Source organism: Temnothorax curvispinosus, unplaced genomic scaffold, assembly GCF_003070985.1.
Source record: "Temnothorax curvispinosus isolate PA1 unplaced genomic scaffold, ASM307098v1 QBEX01000418.1, whole genome shotgun sequence".
Taxonomy (NCBI): Eukaryota; Metazoa; Arthropoda; class Insecta; order Hymenoptera; family Formicidae; genus Temnothorax; species Temnothorax curvispinosus.
The window spans coordinates 1-24,891 of NW_020210198.1; the positions used below are offsets into that span (position 1 = coordinate 1).

Consider the following 24,891-nt stretch of genomic DNA (forward strand, 5'->3'; position numbering starts at 1 on the left):
GCGATCGCAGGCGGTCTCGGATAATCATGTAATTGGATAATTCATAGCGAATAAGCGCTCGCGTACTTGCGCTCTCGCGGAGTGCTCCATTGTCACGGACCACCGGCTTTGTAATGCAAAACCAATTTCCCCGTCGACTCTCCCTTTCTCGCCGCCCGCAGCTCGCTCCTCTTTCTGACCCTCCCGTGTGTCTGTCGCGTAATCGCGGCGGAAACTTTTTTTTTCCGCGAGAGAGCGGACAAAAGAAAAACGCTTCGAGGAGGCAGCTCGAGTGGAACGGTTAGAGGCGATGCAATCGCGAAATGTTTAATCGATCGCGCGGTTCTCGATAAGATTGCGACGGTGAGCACTAACTCGTGACTCTCTATCTCTCTCTTCGTTTTTACCCACTCATCCCGATGGATTTCCGCCGTGTGGTTTCAGGCTGCAACATTATATTTTAGAGCAAGTCAACGATGGAAAGTAAATCAGACGTTAAAACTTGATGAGAAACGAATGTTTAATCCGCTCGATAATAAATTGCTCGGTGCTGTTGATTCACGACATCTTCAAAATGCTTCTTTCCTTCATAAATTTTTCACTTCCTAGAATTTTCTTTAGAAACGTTGCGTGCGTAAATTGAGGTAAATTGCCGTTGTCTCAGAAATGTCGTCGTCATTGAAACATCTGCACGTAAATGAGGTCTTGCGAGATTCAATTGAGAACTTTGACACTTTTTTATTCGCATATTATTCTTCAGCATCTTCATGTTACGTCGATATACGGACGGAAAAATATACACTTGCTCGTTTTTCATCAGATCGCAACTACCATTCTCCGCAACCATTTTTTATATGGACGATCAGTGATTTTTTTTATTACCGCCGAGACTCGGCGGTATCGAGGGAGAAAAGGGGGGTGGGAAAAAGAGAGATAAGTTAGGCCGATAAACGGGTTCGATTTATTGCGTCATTAATTTTGTTTATCGACACGCGAATCGCATTGCGATTGCGCTCGCAGCGACTACGTCGGCGAAATTCAGTTGCGAAATTAGGTCGCGTAAAAACGGGTCCCCCCTTCCCTCAAATGTTGTTTACCCGCGCAATTTTATCGCGCTCATACATTTCTTCCGCGCGTGTCGATAATACACATATATCACAGCTCGCCCTCGTACGGTATCTTGTCACCAAATTGCCTGTAATTACCGCAAATTCGTCGCAATCGTGCTAATTGCCGCAATGCGATGTAAAATGCCGCATATAATTTTCATTTATCTGTCAAATGTCAACATAACTTAATAAGTGCAACGTCTCTCGCATTTGCTTTGCTTTTAGAAGCTAATTAACACGTTAAACTGAATTAGACCAAGTGCATATTTCATTTTAATAATTATAAACTTGTTCTAATAATAATTGTACATTATTACTTATATAAAACATATTTGTATCAATTACCTATTATAATACTTATCAATTATATTGAATTTTAATCATTACAAAGTATTAATTTTTTTTTATAAAAATAAAGTTAATGTAATTTGTATTATATTAAATTTGTATTATATTTGTATTATATTAAAATAATATAAAATATACATTCTTTAATGTGATAATTATAACTAACAATTAAGTGGTATATTGCCACTATTATTACGTTATTAATTACTCGTATCTTATTGATCTTGAAATCTTGATGATTCTAATGTTAATTTTCTCCCCAGAAAATGGAGTCTTGAGTGATATTTTATTTAGGACACCCGTAAATAGGCCATCTTGCATTATCATGTTTCACGAACATCTAAGAAATTCGGATTTACGTCACTCCGGAGATAAACCATCAGCGCACCGCGGTGAGCGCGCAGTAGAGCAGCTAGCTGCACAGTCAGACACGTGAGATGAGTTCGGTAGAGGGATTTCGCACGTGATAAGGCTGCGCGAACGGCCGTTTCTCCTCTCGCCGGGTCGTTTCGTTTCTTCCTCGCGGCACACGAGGGGAGGTGGAAATCTCTCTCACTCTCGCTCTCTCTCTCTCTCTCCCTTCCCCTGCCTCGTTCGCTACCTGCAGGTGATACTGCCCATCCCGGTCGTAATACCGTCCGCCGTTATGTCCGCTACGTGGATCCTGTTCTCGACGCGATCGGGATATAAACTTGACGGTCCCGGCTCGCGATAAAGCGTCGTTCGACCGTCATTGTGCTCGCCCTCCTCGGGAACGATCAGGAAACGTTGAAAGACAACGATCACCAACGATGATTCGTACCTCGAGAAGGATGGCCTCGGCCGAAAGACGTATGAAGGTGTCCTATCGTGTCAGCCCCTCGTTGTTTCATCGGAAGTTGGAAATTACAGAGGAAAGTTATTCCCTTCTTCCCCCCCCAAAAAAACTTTTTTTTCGAGATTAAATATGAAATATTACAACTGAGTTTCTTGACAAATCTCAATTTTTTCCTTATACATATGTATTCTTTGCTTATGATTAAGATTCTTATTAATAAAAGAAATTCAGAGCATTTTACTATTAAAAAATTGATTTATTTAAAATAGATTTTATAATAAATTTTATTAATTATTGTCTACTTCCCGGCCTTATTTGACCAATTTTACATGTCCACAATTTCTATTGCATAATATTGTAATCAATGTAATGTTATCAAATGTATTCTAGAAATCTTATACGTTTATATGTATATATATTTTTTAACCAAAAGAATAATTTGATCAAATTTATGAACAAAGAAGTAGGCCAGAAATAGACTGTACGTATAATGCAATCATTATTACCCCAATTTTGCCACCAAGCAAGTGGCAAAACGGGTGGACAACTGCAGCCCCTAAATGGCTGCAGTTTAGTATAAAGACCCTCTGTTTATATCTGCCAAGCATCCGACGGCGAAGTAGGAGAGCGAAACCGACGAGTTAACGGGCGTTTAGCTCGCGTCGCCGACGGAAGACGGTCCTGACGGTACCCCCCGGTTATTTACGGGGACGCGGGAAACGCAGAGGACCGCAGCGGAGCGATGTGTTAAGACTGGTTGTATAGCGTATAGCTCGTTAAGGCTGTATTACGACGCCGGGCTTGGCACGAAGCGGCGCGTCGGCCTCGTGACGACATCCGTCGACAAAATTGGATGTTCGCGCGTAGTCCGACGTCTAATAAATCCTACGATAGTCGCACTCGACACCGCTATCGACGGGATCGGGACAAGTACGCGTATTTGTTGTCGTCGTATGCGACGTCGACTAGCTATTCGTATTCGAGAATTCTTAGGATTCCGTGGGACTCTCTACACTTTATTACTACATTTACTACGAGTCTCAAATTGAACGTTTATTAAGCTACAACTAATAAGAATTTTGTTTTTCCAAAACGATCATTATGTAAAATTGGAAGCAACAAAATAAGCTTTAGAAGTTCATCATCCAATTATATGTTTATATCGAGCCGTTCTACATTCGCACGAGGTTTCTATTGTTGTAGAGACTTCGCGAATATTCCTCACGGTAAAACTCGCTAGTCGCATTTAGCGATCTAAATAATAACGCGAGAAGGCAATAGCGAAAAATTCGTACGGTTTTCACTCGGAAGGAGGGGGAGGGCGAGGTTGAAGTGTATCGGTCGATGTTCGGAGGGAATAGCCAAGTAGGTAGGAAATACGTGATCCGGAATCTAGTATCGTGTATCGGAAAATCTAGCTATTACTCGACGCGTATTCCCATCGTTCGGTCCTCTGCCCTCCTTTCTCCTCCGCGATCCTTCCCTTCCCTTCCCCGCGTGCCCCTCCCAACATCGAGTTTTATTTTGCCTCCCATGGGATCTCCCTCGGCCGGTCGCGAGACGGTATTTTTATTCAAATTTCGCTCGATCCGTCCTCTTGAAGTTCCTTGCGAGACCCGCCGCTTCTCTCGAGTGGGACGGGCATCGCATTATACGAGTCGAAGTCGCTCGCTCGTTCGCCGCTCTAATGCCGCAGCTTCGTAAATTCTATTTGCTCTTGGCCCTCGCCTTACGCGGGTCGGTAGTTGGTCCCTTGTAAATGGTACGATCGATATTCGCCTAACTGCTGCGAAATAATCGGCTACGCTCCCGAAGAGCGGAAATAACCTGAGAGCTTGTGTTGTGTGTCTTTATTGAGAGGATATCGAAGTTAGCGGCGCGACGAGAGGAATTGAAAATGTATTAATGTAATTTGTGGTACATAGTCCTGCGATCCTGCGAGGCAGGAAGATAAAATAGGGAAGAAAATACGCATATATATCGGAAATAAATGCTAATAATATATACATGCTCTGATACATAAAGAGGATAAAGGAAAAAATGAAAAAAAAATGATGCGGAAAAGTCAGAAGTATTTGTATCGTGCTCGGGAAACTTTTCAGAGAGAAAGAGAGAGATGTGCCGCGGAGCGATTTGTATATCATTCGAATTTTGTCGGCACGACGACGGCGAATGATGCGGGAGGTGGGAGGTGGAAGTGAATTCGTTGGAATATTTCATGCGAGCATCAACGTCTGAAATGGCGCTACTTACCTAGGAGTGACGTATAAACTTTTATTAGTAAGTTCCACCACACACAGGATCTTCCTTTTCTCTCACTCTCTCTCTTTCCTCGGTCGTGCACCCACTTTCGCCAAGTTTCGTAAACTACCTTGCGGATCGGACGTGAGAGCTTTAACGTGAGATGAATCATACTAGTAACATCGTTCCAGAATAATTTGAGATGATAGGTTATTGCACGATGTGTATAATGACAAAAAGTATTTTGCAACGCGTCGAGTTTGTTGAATTAAAAACATGCAATTAAAATTTTATATTTTATGTATTTCTAAATGCATTTGTATCATTTATACATATTATATAATATTACATGAGGTAGAAACAGATAAGTTAGAAAAATCAGTACTTTTGGAGTAATTTAATTATACATAATTTCTTACAATTAATTTATACGCAGCTGTATTTTTAAAGAAAAAAATATTATAATCGCCGCATAAAAATTATACTTTTTTCAGGTCAAAATAATCTTTAACTTATCCATAACAATAGTAAGAATTATACCGTCGTCCATCCTTATCAACTTCACCTCTAAATTTCTCGCCAATTACCCTTCGTATCTCGCCAAGGAGGCTCCCGCTTTCGTTCCAAAAGTCGAAGTGGAAAATCTAGAGACGCAAGCCGGAGCTATACCGAGAGTAACCGAGAAGTAAAAGGTCCCGAGTAATTCCCCAAAAGAGAAAGAGCGAGAGGATTCTGCCACAATGCGGCGGCTGATACTCGGAAACCTTTCAGAAGCTTGAACCGAAAGACGGCGATCCAGTACCGGCATTGTAGCGCTGTCCGGCGCACACACAGCTGATAAGACTTACTCCTTTTCCCCCCCCCCCCCCCCCCGCTAAGTTTTCCACCAACAAAAAATTCTGGAAAAATACCCCTCGTTACACGAGCGTTACGCTAAACGACAGTGGTTCCGCCTAAGAATCGTTCTGCTCGTTAAATGCATGAGGGACGACCAATAACTAAAGTAAACAAACTTTGGCGTGCGATGAAAGAAAATTGAAAGGAAAAACGTTTGCTGAGATACTAGCTGATGTTGCAGGAAGCTTGTATCAGTCGCTTGTGATATCGGCTTATTCTCACGACGTTGAACCATTTCTTAATCTTGAATACTTTTTTATTGTATTATTTTTTATTTTTCTATATCATCCATTTCACGAAGAACTTGCATATATTCTATAATAAAGAAGAAATTTTTATTATAAATTTTATCTATGTAATATTTATAAGATATTTATTTCTGCAGAATCTGATATGAATATTTTCCTTACTTTCAACAAAATATGCTTTCCAAGTTTTGAACTTCATGAAAGAAGTAATTTTATACAGCATAGTTTATCATTACCTATTATTTAACCTGTTACTCAATTCTCGCCATTAGCCAATTATTATTAGTATATATTTCTTTAACATTTTTAAAATTATGAAATGTTAAATTATATTAAATCTAGATCGACCATGTAGCCTTCTTTGATCTTCCATTGTTTTGTCACACACGCGTAACACATAATATTTAATTTTTTAAATATAACACGTTTTTACGCGTTACAACTATACTATTGTGTCATATGGTCTGTTCTTTTTAGCTGAATTTCTTGCACGGTTTATCTTTTCTCTTTCTCTCTAACGTGAAAAGAAGAAGAGGAAAGATAAACCGTGCAACAAGTTCAGCTAAAAAGAACAGGCCTTAATATTTCTCGCTCCGTTGCTGGTACTATGTCGTAGCGTAGCGAGTATAGCGTCTCAACTAATAACCATTGATAATCAAATGATCATATTACTGCCGTTTTGTTTTCGCGCATACACTCTCTTCTTACTCACAATCACTCCTCGTCCCTCGACACTTTCTACGTGTGTGCACGCAAATGTACGTGCGTGCATGCGTGCGTGTGTCGGCCAGCTATAAGATAAATATTAGAACTTTGTCACGGCAAGAAGAAGTGTTATGGCTGAGAAAACTGAAAATGTACGATGTTATGATTTGTCATTCGTGGTCGACGAGAATTCGAATTCCTGCAATGTCAATTTTTTTAATAATCATTATATATTACAATTTAATTAATTTGTATTATACTTTCAAGCAAAAATACTGAAAATCGTGCAATATTTGTTATATATTATAATAATATACAATAATACATAACAAGGTTTTTTATCCGAATATTTTAGTCCGAAAAATTAAAACAGTACAGAACATTAACTCCCGCATATATATGAAACAACAAAAATGCGATTCGCGTTAAACATGATCGAAAGTCAGGATTATCTCGAAGGTGCTTCGCGGCGATATTTTGTTCGAGCTCAGCGTCCCGGAGCAATAAGCTTGCCGGCTGCGTTCGCAGCTAGAATTACGTGACGCGCCATGTACATATCTCTTCGTCGTCGTCGTCGCGAGCGCGCTAATCATCGAGAGAACGCCAAGAGAGATGCCAGGTACAATGAGGGATTCGTCTAGACCGTAATTAGGCGAGTGCGCGTTCGAAGTCCTCTTCGGAGACGCAGACGCAAACATATCGCTGTCATAGCGATATATCGTATCGTAGCGGTTAAACGGACAAGTCACCGTAACAAGAACCCCGGTGATGCATTTGTCTAGATCATGTTCCGTGCCAAAATGCGACGGAGGTACAAGAGAACTTCACAATAAACGCGAAACTGTTCAATAATGTAAAAGCAAAGAAAATTGAGAACCTTAGAAAATATGATATCGAGAAAAATATAAGCGCGAAGATAGATGTTCTGCCAAATGTATACGAAGATATCTAATAACAAATAGAAGAAAAAATAATTACAGCTCCGGAAAAATACAATACCATTGGCAAAGAATTTATGAATTTGTCTTTAATTATTAACAAAAATTATAAAAACAAATTTTAATTTGTCAGATAAACTTTTTACTAGAAAAAGCCGTTTATGTACTTACAAAGAGGATAGTAATGTTATTACTTTCGTTTTCTTTAATTTGACAAGCGAGAAAATCTTAAAATTTGAGAGACGATTTAAAATTTATTACCTTTGTTATAGCACTTACTATATATCCTTTTATAGAGATAAAGATCTGGGAATTTATATTGATCGTGGCGGAAAGAACGGTAGGTGAAGAAAGAACCGCGAAGGAAATGGGGAATTCCGTCTGTCGGAAGTGGCAATGCAAGCGTTGTTAATGATTCTCTAACGAGGTGTGGGTCAATCTTATTTCGCCGGAAGAAAAAGAGACCATCTGAGGAACGGAAAATAAGACCGGCTTTTCTTTGGCTACCTTCTGTCTTTGCCTTTGCCATCGACCAATGACCCTTCTCTTCCTTTCCTCCTTCCCTGTCTTGCATTGTCTCTTCTCACCCTCGCGTTTCGTGAAGAAATTCGGTTCACGCGCCCCTCTTTCTCTCTCTCTCTCTCTCTCTCTCTCTCTCTCTCTTTCGTCTCTCTTCTCTCTCTTTGTAGCGCATTACCTTAAATATTCCGCTCTGTTTTCTCTGCAACTTCCGCTCGCCCACCGGAAGTCACGCTGCATCCTCGAATACATTTCGAGGAAAAGGAGCTGAAGATCGAGATAGGGAGATGGGGGATTGTCGAGAGGAAAGACTGCGAAATATTCTCGAGCGTCGCCGTTCTTGCAGCTCGAGAGGCGAGCTTCTCTCTCGGACGGTATCGGATGAAAAGATAAGAATTATTAATGCTGAACGCGCTCGCGAAGTGCAGCACCGTTACATTGTACCGGGTGTTTGAAAGCTGCGACTACTTGCTCGAAAAGTCCCAGATAAATTTTGAAATGGAAGGATTTTTACAAACAAAAATTTAATAGGGCGACATTATTTCACTGTCGGTATTAAATATCTTATGTGATAAAATTGATTTTAAATTTTGTTAATAAAGATACTAATATAAGGGTAATATGTAATATTCTCAAGAGAATTTCAAATAAATCAAAACTCGCGCTTAAGAATAATTAAAGAAGAAAATTTTACAAATTTATTTTTAATTATTTGTTTTGTTAGTTACTGTTTTATTAAAATTGCTATACATATTACACCTATTTTATTTTTAATTTAACAGTGTATTGTATCTTTGTTTTGAACAAATTGCAATTTTTTTAAATTTATACTTTAATGGGTAATTTTTTAATTTTGACCTTTTATTGTGTGTGTGTATAGTTTTCTTACAGAACAAAATCTCAGATATTGCCAAGCGTTGCAAACTTGGTTGCAAATATACATATATCTCGCACTTTCTCTGCGAATACTTTGTATTTGATATACGCGTCGAAATAATCGCAAAACGCAAGCTATTATATCGCGGTCTGTAGTCTAACTCGCGGAAATTGGCGATGAATGAACGCGATGCGCCGGCTTAATTGGATCGGCATTTCCGAGGGCTATCGGCCAACCGCTCGAAATTAGCTCGCTTGTGCCCAGTTGCACCGATTGCACTCTATTGTGTCCTTATCATTATCACGGCCGAAACCCCTTTCGCTTCGGCTTTTGCACTTTCATTCATTATTAATCGAATGGAAATCGATGCCACGATATTCCCAGATGTCCTCTCGCCTGCTTATCATTACGATGTAATAATGAATTTCCGCCGGATTTGCGGATTATCGCAACCGTATGCACAGGGTGTCACTAAATGTCTAGATAATACTTAGGATTTCTTCTTAATTAACAAACTTAATTTTTTTAGAAAAAATTAATTATTTCTATATTAGGAGAGATACACATTATACATAAACATTAATGTCAGAATAGTTTTAATTTTTTAATTTTGATTTTTAAACATCCATTTTATTTTAAATTATCTTATACTTTGTATTGTACCGTATTTTTTATAAATGAGTAGCATAAAAAAATATGCACATTCTCTTTCATAAATATTTTCGTCTTTGACTCAAAAAGATTAAAAAAACATTAAAAACCTGCTTCCTGTTTGTTATTTAATCTTTCGGTCGTAAAAGCGGCGAGAGAGTGCAAGTTACCAATCGGAAGAAGATTCTTTCTTGTTGAATCCCTTGTGAGCAATCGCTACCAGCGTGCAGCTATCGATTCGTCCTATATCAAAGCTCGCGATTAGAGCACGTATCGGAACTGCGCCTCGTTGTCGATAAGCGTGAAAGTTGCGCGCCTTCTCGACAATCTAGTCGAGACTCCGCTCGCCTCGCCCTACGAAGACTTTTGAGAATTGACTATCGAAGCCACTTTTACACTCAGATATCCGGTAGTCTCTTCAGCACTTTGAAATCTTACTTCGAAAGAGCCTTCTCGTGTTTTAACTTGTAAAAATCTGTTATCCACGAAGGAGAACATTGAGATCTTTTTGGTACCGACGATGATCGGTGCTCGCAATGCATTTTATCTGTTTATTAGCATATCGAAGAATAAACTTGGACAATACATATTTACATTTTATCACAATTATTTTATCGAAATACTTTATCAGCAGAAAAAGTTTCTCTAACTTTGATTCTCTTCTCATATGCATTCTCTTTCCTTTTATTGTGGTATTTATTTTATTAATAATTTTTGATAAATGATTTTTTTATTTATTTTTTATTACTATTTTACTTATAGGAAAAGGAAGCAGAAAAGATAAAGGAGAAGTACATTAAGAAATTTTTGTTTTAAAATGTTTACAAAAGAAAATTTAATTTTTAATTTTTAGTTCTTTTTAATTCTGATTTGATTCGTCAGAACCAAATAATCCCCGTAGGCCAAATGCATCCGAACTGTCCTGCCATAATTCATCGTTGAACTTGCGGCGTTGTCGTCTATTAAAACAGATCTGTTTCTTTCTTTCCAAAAGTTAACATATCCTTTTATTTTAATTTGTGAAAAATGAAACAGTCTTTGAAAATAGATTAAATGTTAAAATTAGAAATAAAATTTAAAAAATAATGTTAAATATATCAATTATACATACTTCATACTGAGGAGCGATCCATATTATAATTTCGTGCATGATAGATTATCGACCCACTGGAAATAAAATACTGAGTAATTTTAACAGAATTTTTTACACTATACTATATTCGCGAATCAGTACCCTATCCAGGAGATAAATAAATTCAAGTCTTCAGTTTTCCTGGAAAAATAGAGGGAATGCACCCGGGGCATCGCTTGTGTAAACAAAAGATAGGTGCGAGCTAGAGAGTGGGGAGCGTCCGCCCGGCGACAGTAGTAACGCAGAGACCGCGAAAGCTATCGGTACGATTAATTTGTCTCTCGAAAGTATAATAAAGATTATATTCTCTCACTGTACTGACCCGAGTCGTGTATCCTTCTTTGAGATCCTGATATTACCGAGAACGTTCATAACAACTGGCGACTGTGACAGGACGTAATTTCAGTAGATTCGGAAATATAATTTTGTTGTTTCGACGATTGTCCGAGTGAGTGCAGTCACGATGGTTGAGAAGCAGATACACGTTGCCCGTATTGCCTTTACAAGGGCATTTAACGCTTTCACAAAAAATTTGGAAAGCGACTGTCCGAGAGAAGAGAAGATAGCGGCATTCCAGTTCTTGGAAATAAAGATGACGGAATTAGATACAGTACATTCCGCATATAATCAATGGCTTTTTTTCCAATCAAAACTATGTGAATATCAAACGTATGATAATATCTATAGATCTCATCTGGAACTGGACGACGTGTATAAGACACAGTATTTAACGGCGAAGATGAAGATAGCAAAAATGACGACATCGATGCCGGAAAACGCGTCGAGAACGGTTTCAACGAGCGCTACGAAGACATCAAAGTTTCCGAAATTGGAATTGCCAAAATTCAGCGGTAATATTAAGGACTGGCTTCCCTTTTGGAGTCAATTTAAGGAGATAAATGACGATGCTTCGATCAGCAATGAAGACAAGATGCAATATCTGCAGCAAGCTCTGGTTTCGCGCGCAAACGAGCTCGTGAAAAGTTTCCCGCCTACAGGAGAAAACTACGAGAAGGCGTTCATGAGCTTGAAGAATCGATTCGGACGAGACTATATTATTGTAGAATTCTACGTGCGCGAACTTCTCGGTCTCGTGTTGCAGAACGCCTTGAGGGGAAACAAGAAATCGTCTCTCGCAAGCATTTATGATAAAGTCGAATGCTGTATTCGTGCGTTGGAAACGTTGGGCGTGACGATGGATAAATGTGCCGACATGCTCTATCCTCTCGTCGAGTCGTCTCTCCCGGAAGAGGTCCTTCGAGCGTGGCAACGCAGCGGACAACGGGAAGCGATAGGAGGCAACGGACAGCGTGAAACTACCGATCGACTCGAAAAACTTCTTAAATTCCTGCAGATAGAGGTGGAAAACGAGGAGCGCATCAACATGGCGTTAACAGGCTTCAGGTCATCGACGGACTAAGAGAAGACGAAGAAGCCGAAAGGTAAAACGGAGTCGTCGAAAGAAGCGGCTAGCGCGAGCGTTCTTTTTACAGCGAAGGATCAAAAGAAGCCGAAGTGTATTTTTTGTAAGTCGAGTTACGATAGTCAAAGCTGTGACTCCGCGCGTAAATTAACGTTAGACGAAAGAAAGGAAATTGTTAAAAGGGAAAGCTGTTGTTTTAATTGCCTAAAACGCGGACACGCTTCACAGAGATATAAAGTTAAATTAAAATGCGATTGGTGTCCGAAACGACACATTTTATTTAATGTCCCCGGGTATTTTTCGCTAAGAGAACGTTCGATCGTTTTAAGTATTAGTTTAAGGATTAGTTGTAAGAAGAATGTATTTGATATTTCTTGTTTGTTTTGCGTTTAATTTTGATATTTTACTTATTAGTCTTGAGATAGCGTTTAAGATTTATCAAAAGATGTAACTTTATATTAAGCATTTCGTAATATTTTGTGTACTTTTTTCTAATAAAGGGGGGAGGATGTCCTGGAAAAATAGAAGGAATGCACCCGGGGTATCGCTTGTGTAAACAAAAGATAGGTGCGAGCTAGAAAGTGGGGAGCGCCCGCCTGGCGACAGTAGTAGCGCAGAGACCACAAAAGCTATCGGTACGATTAATTTATCTCTCGAAAGTATAATAAAGATTATATTCTCTCACTGTACTGATCTGAGTCGTGTATACTTCTTTGAAATCCTGATATTATCGAGAACGTTTATAACATCTGTCCTTGCCATTACGTCACAATCTATTCTCGCTAATATTTAAAATTGCATATGAATATATAGTTATACTTATATACTTACAATTAGTATATAGTTATTATACTATAATTAATCAATTCCAAAATTTATATATAATAATCTTATTTCATCTAATTAATTAAAATTTTAAAGTAGTAAAATAGTTTTCAAATTTCATCAATTGCTAGTTTTATTGCTGATAAAATTGAAAAACGACAACAAATAAAAATTTGAATTTATTAAATATGTTCAATTCGTTACCCGTATTTTTTACCAGAACTTGATGAACAAATTCGCTCAACTTATTACAGAAATTAAGATATACAGGATTGAAGATCGTCATAACTACGCAGAATCGTCGCACTTTTATCGCAACTTTTTGATCAGTGATCCCGCATGCAATTCGGCGGCGGGCATCACCAAAGACTCGTCGCGGCCATTAAAACACCGGCGATCGAGAAAGTTTGCGAATTTATCGCTTCAATCTTGTCCGGGAATATTTATGACCGGTCGGGCCAGTCGCGAAAGTTCGCTTCGTTTTCGCGCGAAACTCGCGCGTTAACACCACAAAGCTCTCGTCCGGCTTTGCGACCGTCGCCATCGCATATACACGCGTCTTCTCTCTTGTATCAAGCCAGCCTAGAACCGACGCAGAGCCGGACTGTTGTTTTTAGATGCACGCCAACGCGAATTGCACACGGGGTGTAAATCCGCGCGAGGACATCAGACCAAGCCGGAACTTGGCGGATAATGGCGAGCTCGCTGAATCCGCTCGCGAGAACTTGCGATGGCGCGTTTAAACTTTAAACGACACCGCCTTCTCTCATGCGTTTTACAAGTCGCATTATAGCGAAAGTTCGTGTCGATCGAGTTCGCGACCCCGGCCGACTTCTAAGGGACGCGACTGTTATCGCCGGCTTGTGAAATACATGTTGTTTATATACGAGGTGTCGCGAAGTCGCTACTGGCTTTATTGATCCTGGATGATCGATGTGGAATCAATTCTTTAACAAGACGCATTTCAAACTTTTATAGTAACTTGTGCACAGTGAGTACAAAGTATCGCGTTTGGAACAGTCTTTTAAAATATATAAGACTCTATAAAACAAAATCTTTGAGAAACTTAAGAACGCAAAGAGGAAATAAAAGCTTATCTTTCAGATAATTTCAGATAAATATATTTTTTAATATCATATGTAATTTTTAACCTACTTTGAAATTTATTCAATACACGATTGTTTAACTAACTTTAACAATTTTGTATGTAGATACCATACAAGTATGTAGATACTTGATTAGAAATTTATATTTGTTTCTGAATTATATATATGCAAAAATTTCTAGTATACTAGAATTTATATTTATTTTAAGATACATGTGTAAAATTTTAATAAAATTCCAAGAAGTTATTTTTTCCCTCATTAGACAAGCGAAATTACTTGGAAGATAAATAGACCTGAGTTACTCTTATAGGGAGACCTTTTTGTTATATATGTAGGGAGTGGAGCAGAACACCCCGTATATGACCCCTATTTTACATAGCCGAATCTCATGCGGGAGGGCTATCGTTCGAATGGCCGGAGGGCGAGTTTCATATTCAATGAAATCTCGAGGCACAAGAAAATTGTAATCCGCCTCCATTACCAACCGTCACTTTGAGATCGCATTTAACTTTCCTACTGCCGGGGGCGATCGAAATTTCCACCAGAATCGATGTAAAGCGTACATCCGGTATAAGAGAACGTCAAATCCTATCTGCTGACTTATTTCAATATCGACGTGCCCGTGTAGGTCGCATAAATCACACTTCGTGTATGTAAAATGTTTAATGATAATCGAGGTAATATATGTATACACAGGAGGATATAAAATAATATAATAACAAAAAACATCGCGAACTTCCACACATGGAAAGTTAAGATAAAAAAGAATTATACTTCTAACACGAAAAAACTGTTCTTTTTTTACTTATATTTTTTAAAATTTTAATATCTGGGGGTGTTTGAAAACTTCGTAAGAATTCGCTTAAATCGTAGCGTAGATTGATGATGTTTTTATGACGTTTTTTGCACGTACATGTCATGGAATGCAATTTATTGGAAGTGATTACTATCGCGCGGGCGCGCGCGCGCGTTTGTCTCATTGGTGTCTTTCATCTTTTATTTGCGTTTAGTTCGCGTGAATGCGAGACGTTAGGATTGACGATAGATTGCTGATTAATAGTCTCACCGTATAGTGACATTGCTCGGATATCTGCCATTCTCGAGGTGAAAAAAAATTCGTTGACGCTGACATATTTTCACTGTGATTCTCCCATTCCTAATTATTTTTTACGAATGATATAATGATTAAAATAATATCGCAAAAATTTTTACCGACGCGCCTATATATTCACTATTAAATACTGAAAGGATGAAATTTAAACCAATATCTTTAGTTAAATAACATTTTGTTATTTTTAATTATCATGCGTGTCTAAATTTATTTTAACGCAAAACAGCATTATTTTACCTCCATTGGTTTAGTTAAATTAATGACACATTGAGTAGGAGCAGTGACGACATAGATAGGAAAAATGGTTAAAAATGACTCAAATTGAGTCATTTATAAAAACAGTGTGTTACTGTGAGTTTGTTTTCATTGACGGGCTTATAAAGTTAATATTGCAACTTGGCAATATTAACCCATTAAGGGAATCTGAGACAAAAAGACTTTGAAGATGAAAGTTCTAAATCATTCAATCTTAATATTTTTAAATATAGAAACGAATGAAAGAAAACTGTAACATGTACTGTTCGTAATAGTTCTCTCTTCATTTCTTATATTTTCAATCTTTATTGTCAAATTACTAATATTGTCCAAAGCATTTCCGTAATTACATATGCAATTTAAAAACTTGCATTATTAATATATTTTTTATACAAAATAAGAAAGTCATTTAATACTATAAGTCATTTAATATTACATACATTTATAGCACGAAATATTATAGACCGATAAATCACACTAACAATTCGCTTTATCGTGAAATATCATAGAAAAATACTTTTTGATATTGAAGAGTTTCATGATTTCTGATACTATTTAATTCGACCTTATTCCAAAATCGTTGTATATATATTTCTTTTAATGGAGATTCTTCAAACAATGTTCAGCTTCCCTTAAATGTCAAATTATTTCTAAATTTACGAACAACTTAAAAATGTTTGACAAAAAAGAGCATTGAATTTTCGCGAAACTTTAGCTGAATAACTCTTTACTAAATTACAATCATTAGAATTTTTAAATGGAATTTGTTTCAATAGACTTTTAATTTCAGTTTTAGTTATAAAATTATATATGTAGCAATAAATTGAAATATTGCAACAAGTCATAATCTCTAAATCATTTCCTTTTGATAAGGAAGTGGTAATTTTAAAATTATTTAAAAATCATTTGATCATTTTAATTGACTAAAGAATCTGTCATTGAAACATGACACTCGATGATTTTTGGGCATTTTGTTTATAAAATTGTTACTGAAACACTTCTATCGATTGTAAAAAAAAATATAATACTGTTAACGTTAAATCACAGAGTGGACAGTGACCGGCGCTGGACCAGCATCCGATCGATTTTTCCATTGGGAAGATGTGGCATGAGTGTTGTGACGTACACTCCCCCGCGCAGTTTATAGATGTCGGGCAAATGTTCTTCTACAAGTTGGTTTAGGTCCTCTGCTGTCACCTAAGATACAACAATGTGAATTTTTCGTAAACAGAAACTCTTACTTAATTCTTTACGAGAAAAAAACCAATCAGGTTCGAACCTTCGCTCCATGTTTTATCTCGATAAAAGCTCTAGGATGTTGACCATTATCAATATCTGGCACAGGCAGTACAGTGACTTCCGCCACAGCCGGATGCCATTGTAACACTTTCTCAATTCTTAGAGGTGAGATATGATATTCTTTATATTTAATAAGGCGGTTTATATTATCGATGATGATGAGTTTACCGTCCTTTTCGTAGTAGCCGTAATCTCCGGTACAGTGCCACGTAGATGTAACTGAAAACATATAATATTATTTTATTTTTTAATTAATACTTGGTTTTTTTTGCAAGCCTTTTACAAGCATACAATACGTTAATTAAGAGAAATCATTATACTGACTAGCACTACTAGCAGCACTATTGAACTGCTTCGTTTTATTCTTATTCTTAGTCTTATTCTTGTTCACTCGGTTATTACAACAAAATAACGATTGGCATGTTTCAGCGTCGCACCACTTGCACGTATATTTATACCAAATCTCGCCTAGTGCATTTGGGCCTAAAGGTTTTTTCGCTTGTATATTAATCTCGCCTAGTGCATTTGGGCCTAAAGGTTTTTTCGTTTGTATATTAATCTCGCCTAGTACATTTGGGCCTAAAAGTTTTTTTGTTTGTATATTAAGAATCATTAATTGAATATTTTTAGCCAAATAACCGCCGGACGCGATCATTGTCCCGCTGATAAGTAGCAATTATGCCCGAGTCTGGTATGCCTGAAAAATCCAATAAATATCAATTTCACACAATACATTCCTATTATTGACAGTTGGTTAAAATTATACGTACTGTATACTTGAATGATAGACACGTTTGTAAAGTACTCGTTGAGGTTTTCGTAAGTACTCTGCTCGATGGCGGAATCACCGAAAATCAATTGCTTCAAGGAAGAGACATCATACATACGAACATCGGTTTGAAATAATTGACGGCCCATTTTGCTTTCAAGAAACACCCATTTCACCTGAAATGCGTAATAAATATGTTGTACTTCATTAATTTTTGAAACAAAAAAAATTTGATTGTTCTTATGTACCTTGCACTTCTCTATCGTTTCGTACATGTCTTCAGCGGTGAAATTGGAGGACTTTATCACTGTCACGTACGAAATTATGCTACGAACGGTCAATATCAGACTGTGGGTCCAAACTAGAGATCCATACCATAGGCCAACGTCACCGGGAGACATTGCGGGTACCTCCTGGTTCGACGGAAACGCCAACGCGAAGTAACGAACGTTCGCTTTACCAGGATAACTTATTGCATTGGAAGAAAACATTTCTGCCATAATAGTCATAGGATCCGTTTCGTCGCAGGAAAACATGTCAATTTTGGCTCCGTCAACGTCGGCGTTCAGAATTGATTCGAGAGAATCAACACCTTCAACCCTATCGAAAGTTATAATTTTTGGAGGAGTTATTCCTCCTTGATTAACTAAGCTTCTGATAACTCGTATGAGCGTCTTGTAATTGTTACCATCGATAAAGATTATTTTCGGTTCGTATTCCGCCAGAAAATACATAAGTCGTATGTCATCTAAAAAATATTTATTATTGAGCAAATAAAAGATATGTAGGTATATATGTGAAGAGGTAAATTACGCTGAATTTTAGAGAAAGAGATCGATGTACCCTCGAAATAGTTTGCATCCCACGGATTGATAGTAATACCGGTATATAAACACGCTAGATACGGTATATAGGCGAGCATTTGATTACATGACGTGCATATTGATATTACGATATTTTTATAGCGTAATTTTTGTAACCACAATGCACACTTCACGCTGTTCTCTTGCATCTGCCTGAATGTAGTTTCCTCTCCCGTCGCTGCATCTATCTACAAGACGTATCAGTCGCATTGGTATTAAATACGTTGGCATTATAATACATTTTTGTTAATAAGATGCTATATTCGTTTAATGTTTTCTTATTCGAATGCTTTCTCTGGATATAATATAAATCTTATTATTGGGGAAAGAGTTTTATTATTACCTGACCGATAAAATCCGGCTTAGATTTAAATGCGTCCAAAATCATATTTCCAATATTTATATTATGAACTACTTCTTCTTCCCCGAACAGTACATTAGTTTTTTCCTCGGGTGAAGGTATATCCTAAAAGAAGCACGATAATGTCACTAATAAGCTTTTATATTTTTACTAATGTAATAGAATGAGTTCTATTATATTTATATATATCTATTACCTTAGGCGCCATATCGCTATTAAATTGTTTAAATTAATAATGCTGAGAACACTTTATTGAAATCACAGAAGTGTCGAATAGCTCTTCATGTATCGCAACGAACACAAGTTTTAATTTCTAGTGATATTTATTTACGTGTGCGCGCGAAATGGCGTTACAACTATAAGTAAAACAATTTTGTTCCGTTTAGAGATGTCCTTTCAAGTTGCTTCTAGCTGATGTTACGTGACAATGTTTTCTCTTCTGTTTTGCGTTTTATTTATATATTTCGCGTCTTTGAAATATAGCCGCGGCTAATTTTCTAAACTCTTCAGATTTGATTGATTCCATTAATTGAATACACCTTGCCACTTGCACCTTTGAAATGTTTATTTTGCTGAAAAATAAAAATATTTTCTTTATTTCTCGATTTATTAATCAAATAATAACATGTTAAGTAATATAGATGTAAAAGATGGGTGATTTTATGTTCTTCAAAATTACTGACTCGAATTATTATCGACAATTTGTCAATATTAGGATATTAGGAATTTATAACACTTGTTCAATATTAGGATAAGTTGTTGCAAATGGTAGCAAACATCGGCACCGTTGGATCCTTCTTTACGCAGGAAAATTCGCCAATTTCGATCTCATCAAAGTCACCGTTAAGAATCAATTCGAGGGAATCAAAATTTTCATTGTTATCAAGTACTACGATTTTCGGAGAAAATTGTCTTTTTTCGTATTGCTATAAAAATCCGATGGCTAATTGAAGGTGTACATTTTTTCTTTCTTTTTTTCAGTATGAAGATATTTTGACTGATTGTCCCATTTAGTCATATTTTTATTAAAGACCAATTTTTCCCAACTGCATCGGGAAAAACGCACTTTACGATTTTTTTGTTCACGGACATGAAATTATAGTATTGTAATTTGGCATCGAAAGAATTTCAGGCAATGTGTTTTATACAAAAATTTTAGATCGTAACTTTATTATGTATTACATTAATATAATTAATTATAATAATGTAATTGTATTTGCTTTACGTAGTCTTTTATTACTATTACATTTACAATTTTTACATTCTAATAATACACGTTTGTAAAAATCACTGTCAATTCTTTTAACCAATTTTGTAAAAATTCCATATTTGCCGGGAGCAACAATGTCATTGGCGATGCTTTCAGTCAATATGTCATCCGTCACACCTATCCAACATTTAGCGCATTTTTTTATTCCAGTCTTTACATTCTCAGTAACTTTTAAATTTTTAATAATATCCGCAAAAAGTGTATCTTCTTTTTCGTTACATGAATAACAAAATATAAGTATATACAATATTAGAGTATTATGCATGCTTCAGTTGCAATCTAATCTTATATATAGATGGCATTATTAGCATCATAGTATTATATATTCATTCATACTTGAATATGTATGTATTTCTATCGATTAAAATTTACAATAGAAATATCATTCATACTTGAATATATATGTATGATTACAATAGAAATATCATAATGATCAGTTATTGAGCAATTGGAAGTACTCTCGATTTATTTTTCCATTAGGTAGCCGTGGCATATCGTACGTAATAAAACGCACTTCGTGAAGTTTAAATCGTTCCACTAATTGCTGCAACTTCGTTACCGTCACCTAAGACATAACGTGAAATCTTTCAACGTTGAACTTTTATAAATACTTGACAAAAACAACCAGCTATAAACCTTTGCTCCGGGGTTTGTCTTAACATAAGCCACAAGATGCAGAAAATCAATAGGATGTTGCACAGCTGTTGCAATGACCTCGGACACAGCTGGATGGAGCTGTAGCGTGGTTTCGATAACTTTTGGATAGAGTTGGCCCCCTTTACATTCAATGAATTGTAAGACTGTATCAGTGGTAACGGTGATGTTGCCATCCTCAGTATAAAAGCCCCTATCTCCGATAAAACACCACGCTGTAGGATGCAATATCGTTAGTATTTCTTCATTAATGGTTCGTAATCATGTGTAAACTTCTGAATTTCAGTTATCTTACAAAGTGTATAAGAACAATAAAAAAAACTGTTACGGATTATCGAGTCAACATTTCGTGTCACATACGTTGTTCTGTTCCGTGCTTACAACAACGTGTTATATACGGAGTTTTGCAATAGACATCGGCATCTTGTATAAATCTTTTGTTTGGAGCCGAATGTTCTATATCCTTGTTAATAAACGATAATTGTACATTTTTAGCTACATAACCTGCAGATCCGGCTGTTAGCTCGATGTCTCGTTGATAGGCAATTACGCCAATTTCTGGTTTACCTGAAATAGCCCATTACACAGCCCATAAATTCAAGAATCATCGATTTTACATTTTTGCTTCGCAATTTCATTAATTATTGATTACGATGAGTGTAATTATAATAATTTACGCACTGTATACTCGAATGACAGAAACGTCTGGCAGCGATGAAATAAATTTTTCGTGAACAATATAGTGTATTGTCCAATTATCGAATAGTATTGTCTTTAAGGTAGATACATCATATTTCGAAAGTAAGTTCTGGCCGCGGATTTGATGGAACAGGAACAACAGATTCCACACGTCGCTTTCAAGAAACACCCACGTTACCTGAGAAGCACACATGCAAAATATTTTATTCACTCTCTCAAAACAATTCGGATACTTCCGCATATTACCTTATACTTCTTTATCGTCTTATACAAATTAACTTCGCTGAGTACCGCAGATTTTATCGCTGTCACACTTGAAAGTATAGCATGAACGGTCAAGAGCGGACCGTGAGTCCAACATAAAGATCCGTACCATAGACCGATAGCACCGGGAATCATAACGGGTGTCTGCTTGTTTGACGGAGATGAAAACGCTATGTAAGGAACGTCCACCTGACCGGGATAAGTTTTTGCAACGGAAGAAAATGTCCTAATCGCAGTATCCATCATATGGTTCTTCTCGCAGGAAAATTGGTCGATCTCGGCCTTATCAAAGTCGTCGTTTAGAATAGTTTCCAGGGAGTTTAACCTTATTGAAATGTTAATCCCACCGATGGTTACGATTTTAATTACCTTTTTAATACTTTTTAAGATCACTATGGATAAGAGAAGCTGAGTAAAATTGTCGCGATCGACAAAGATCACATCTGGTTCATTTATCACCAGAAAGTACATAACTCGTATCATGTCTAAAAACATTCGAATAAGTAGGAGATGATTAAATGGGTAGGCATTGGCGTGAAAACAAATTGTGCTGAATTTCAGAAAATGGTAAATCTATATACCTCTGAAATACTTCTCCTCCCACGGATTAACAATAGCGCCGATATATATGCTCGCTAGAAACGGCATATAGACGACCGATGGATTGCGCGTGCATATTGTTACTACGTCGCCTTTCTTTACGCCTACTTTTTTTAGCCATAATGCACACTTCACGCTATTCTCTCTCATCTGTTGGAACGTAATTTGTTCCTTCGTCTCCGCATTCACCTGCGAATCGCATTTTTTTAAATTAATGTTGCATATTATATGTAGTACCTTATATATTTTCGCGTTTGTTTATTAATAAATGCTCCCTCGTCTTTTGTCCGCGTAGCACAAAGTAATTTTTGTCGTTAGAAACTGATATACCTGTCCGATGAAATTCGGGTTAGATTTTAATGCATTCAAAATCGAGTCTCCGATATTTTCCTCAGGAATCGGATCTTGGTCACCAATTAAATTTTGGCTTGTTTCTATTGGCTTGTCGACAGAACAGAGACACTATAAAAAGATATACGGCAATGTTAGTGATGATGCTTCTCTATATTTTTGCAAGTGTGATGGAATGTACCCTTATTACCGGATCTATTACCATATTTTTTATATGTATTATTTTTATACATCTTTTACATGTACACCATATCTATTACCTTCAAATCATTTTTCACAGGTTTCATATCGATAAGCGAGTGTGTTTCTTGACGCTAACGACAACGTTGATAATATTCTTGGGAGCAGACGTTAACGGCGCTGTTTATATCACAACAAATGCTACGTGACTAAGTTTTAAGTTTTATCGGATACAATATTTGTTTATGATTACAATGTGTAAGTAACCTCGCGGCTATAAGAGTTTAGTGAAAATATTTGCCTCAGAAATAGCTGAGCAAGAAGACAATATTTTGCTCGGAGATGCCGTATCAAATTCAACTGAAACCACCGATCTGGAGCCTCTAGCCTTCGATATTATCGCTTTTTGCAATGTTCTCGTTTTTGTTCTAAGCCCTTATTCTCGTATCTTATGCCTTTATCGTATCTATTACGCACTCAATTTGTTTATTTGTGTCTATTAATTATATTTCGATTATATGCCTGCTTTTTCAATGTTGTATGTTGCAAGAAAAATCTTCTTGCTTCCGACATTATTACGATTTATACGCGATATATACGCGAAACTCAGCGAGCATATCGCCTTAACACAACCGGGTCGATCTCAGTCGATTTTCAATATAGGGGAAATTTATATTGTCAGCGACGACTCGTTTCGCGTCGCCGCCTGCCGTTTCGTGCGAAACGCAGCGTAATATTCTGAAGGGTTGAAAATGGTAAAACACTTTCAAGCTTTATTCAGATAGCATAGGATTACAATACAGTAACGCATCGAAGACGAAGGTTTGTTTGCTATGAATTGCTAACGCGAACTGAGGCTGAGCTCAAGGCAAATCTTCGCTTAATAAACAAGGCGGTTCTTTGTAAAAATAATCGTAACCAAATACGAAGTGCTCTAATAATGAAAAAAAGAAAAGATTAATTCAATTTCGAAGATAAAATTTAGAATTTGTAAGAAAAGGCGATAAAAATTGGATAAAAGTCAGTGATTGAAAAAGTCCTATTCGGAGTTTTCGAATTTCGGAGTTAGGAAACTATTTCTTATCAATCTTATCTTTAAAATTACAATACGGATAGCGCAATAAATGATCTATTGAAGATATATTTTATAAAGTATTATTTGTTAGAGAATCGTCTTGAAGAAGTTTTGTACTGTAGAATCTAAAAATTCTATGATAGCAGTCGCGGCACCGTAACACTGCATCGTAATACCTATACTGCACGAATTGTGTTCCAAGCGGATGACAAATCGGGCGTCGAAATTGGAATGAATTATACCGCGCTATCGCGTCTGATATCCCATAGCCGGGAACATAATAGCTAGCGATGATCGAATTCTTTCTCTCGTTTTCCCGCTTACAATACGTTCAAAACGCGTTCAATTCGTCTTGACCCTCGAACGCGTTTATAGAATTAATGTATCGTGCTTGGAAAATTGATTTTCAATTGCAGCACGCTACGGGAAGTAATGTAGATTAAAGGAAAATCGGTTTATCAATCTTTCACCGTGCCAATTGTATAGATAAATAGATGAAAGTGTAATAACACTTTATTTGTCGATATATAGATACTATCACTATATATCTTCACCTTACTAGACATTATTAGGTGAATTTCAATATAAATTTGTAAACAAAATTGATTGTTCTTTACAAATATATTGTTTATATGAAATAAATAAATAGTCTTTAATTTCTTTCTATAAATTTTGATAATATCTAAAATTTAATTCATTGATTTGTGAAATATAAAATATATATCGTTTTATTGCTAACTCCTTATTAATAGGTAATTAAAAGATAATTATATTTTTAAGTTCAATTAAAAAAATCTGTAATTCTGAATTATAATCTCATAATTAAGGAAAGATTTTATTTTGGAATACGCAGTAGTTAGTGTGAAAATATTTGTTTCGAAAAGTTACATCTGTTTCCTGATGAGATCAAAGCCAGATGAAAGTAAGCGCAAGTTCTGCTTGATTGTTAAACGAAAGTCAATCTATTCTATACTTACCTGCTCACTAAATTTCTAAATTCTGACTTGAACTATAAACTTATATACACAGAAGAAGAGCATTCACTCAATATTGGTTAGCTGCGCTGCAATTTACGGCAATCAACCATAAGTTCACCAAAATCTCACGGCTACCTGACCCTACTACCGACAAGTCGGAGGAATCATGGGGAGCCTAGGTGTCTAAAGCGCCAAGTAACTAATGGTCGTGGTTTGGCCTGACGTCAGAAATACAAGGGGGTCGAACGGTCGCGCGGAGTCAGGACGATACATCAATTACCTATAGCTTCGCCACTCATCGCTTTATCGGCCACTGCAGGCTACGATGTTCCCCGCAAGCAAAACGCG

General features: G+C 36.8%; 4 protein-coding genes across 4 annotated transcripts; 1 reads left to right on the forward strand and 3 right to left on the reverse strand.

Moving 5' to 3' along the window:
• Nucleotides 1–10,716: 10,716 nt before the first annotated feature.
• On the forward strand, nucleotides 10,717–12,510 carry LOC112454128. The gene is made up of 2 exons (XM_025015359.1): nucleotides 10,717–11,903; nucleotides 12,385–12,510. Exon 1 carries the CDS (start codon nucleotides 10,925–10,927, stop codon nucleotides 11,879–11,881), a length of 957 nt encoding a protein of 318 aa, XP_024871127.1. The 5' UTR covers nucleotides 10,717–10,924; the 3' UTR covers nucleotides 11,882–11,903; nucleotides 12,385–12,510.
• Nucleotides 12,511–16,222: 3,712 nt separating this feature from the next.
• On the reverse strand, nucleotides 16,223–16,709 carry LOC112454119 (4-coumarate--CoA ligase-like 5). The gene is made up of 2 exons (XM_025015347.1): nucleotides 16,461–16,709; nucleotides 16,223–16,378 (listed from the first exon to the last, which is right to left on the reverse strand). The coding sequence occupies exons 1-2, from the start codon at nucleotides 16,707–16,709 to the stop codon at nucleotides 16,223–16,225; spliced, it is 405 nt and encodes a 134-aa protein (XP_024871115.1).
• A 72-nt stretch (nucleotides 16,710–16,781) lies between these two features.
• LOC112454135 lies at nucleotides 16,782–18,681 on the reverse strand. The gene is made up of 6 exons (XM_025015371.1): nucleotides 18,670–18,681; nucleotides 18,456–18,578; nucleotides 18,240–18,300; nucleotides 17,498–17,997; nucleotides 17,251–17,425; nucleotides 16,782–17,059 (listed from the first exon to the last, which is right to left on the reverse strand). Exons 1-6 carry the CDS (start codon nucleotides 18,679–18,681, stop codon nucleotides 16,782–16,784), a joined length of 1,149 nt encoding a protein of 382 aa, XP_024871139.1.
• Nucleotides 18,682–20,943: 2,262 nt separating this feature from the next.
• LOC112454145 (luciferin 4-monooxygenase-like) lies at nucleotides 20,944–22,598 on the reverse strand. Its single transcript, XM_025015383.1, has 5 exons — nucleotides 22,572–22,598; nucleotides 22,291–22,422; nucleotides 21,942–22,149; nucleotides 21,343–21,845; nucleotides 20,944–20,964 (listed from the first exon to the last, which is right to left on the reverse strand). The coding sequence occupies exons 1-5, from the start codon at nucleotides 22,596–22,598 to the stop codon at nucleotides 20,944–20,946; spliced, it is 891 nt and encodes a 296-aa protein (XP_024871151.1).
• Nucleotides 22,599–24,891: the final 2,293 nt, after the last annotated feature.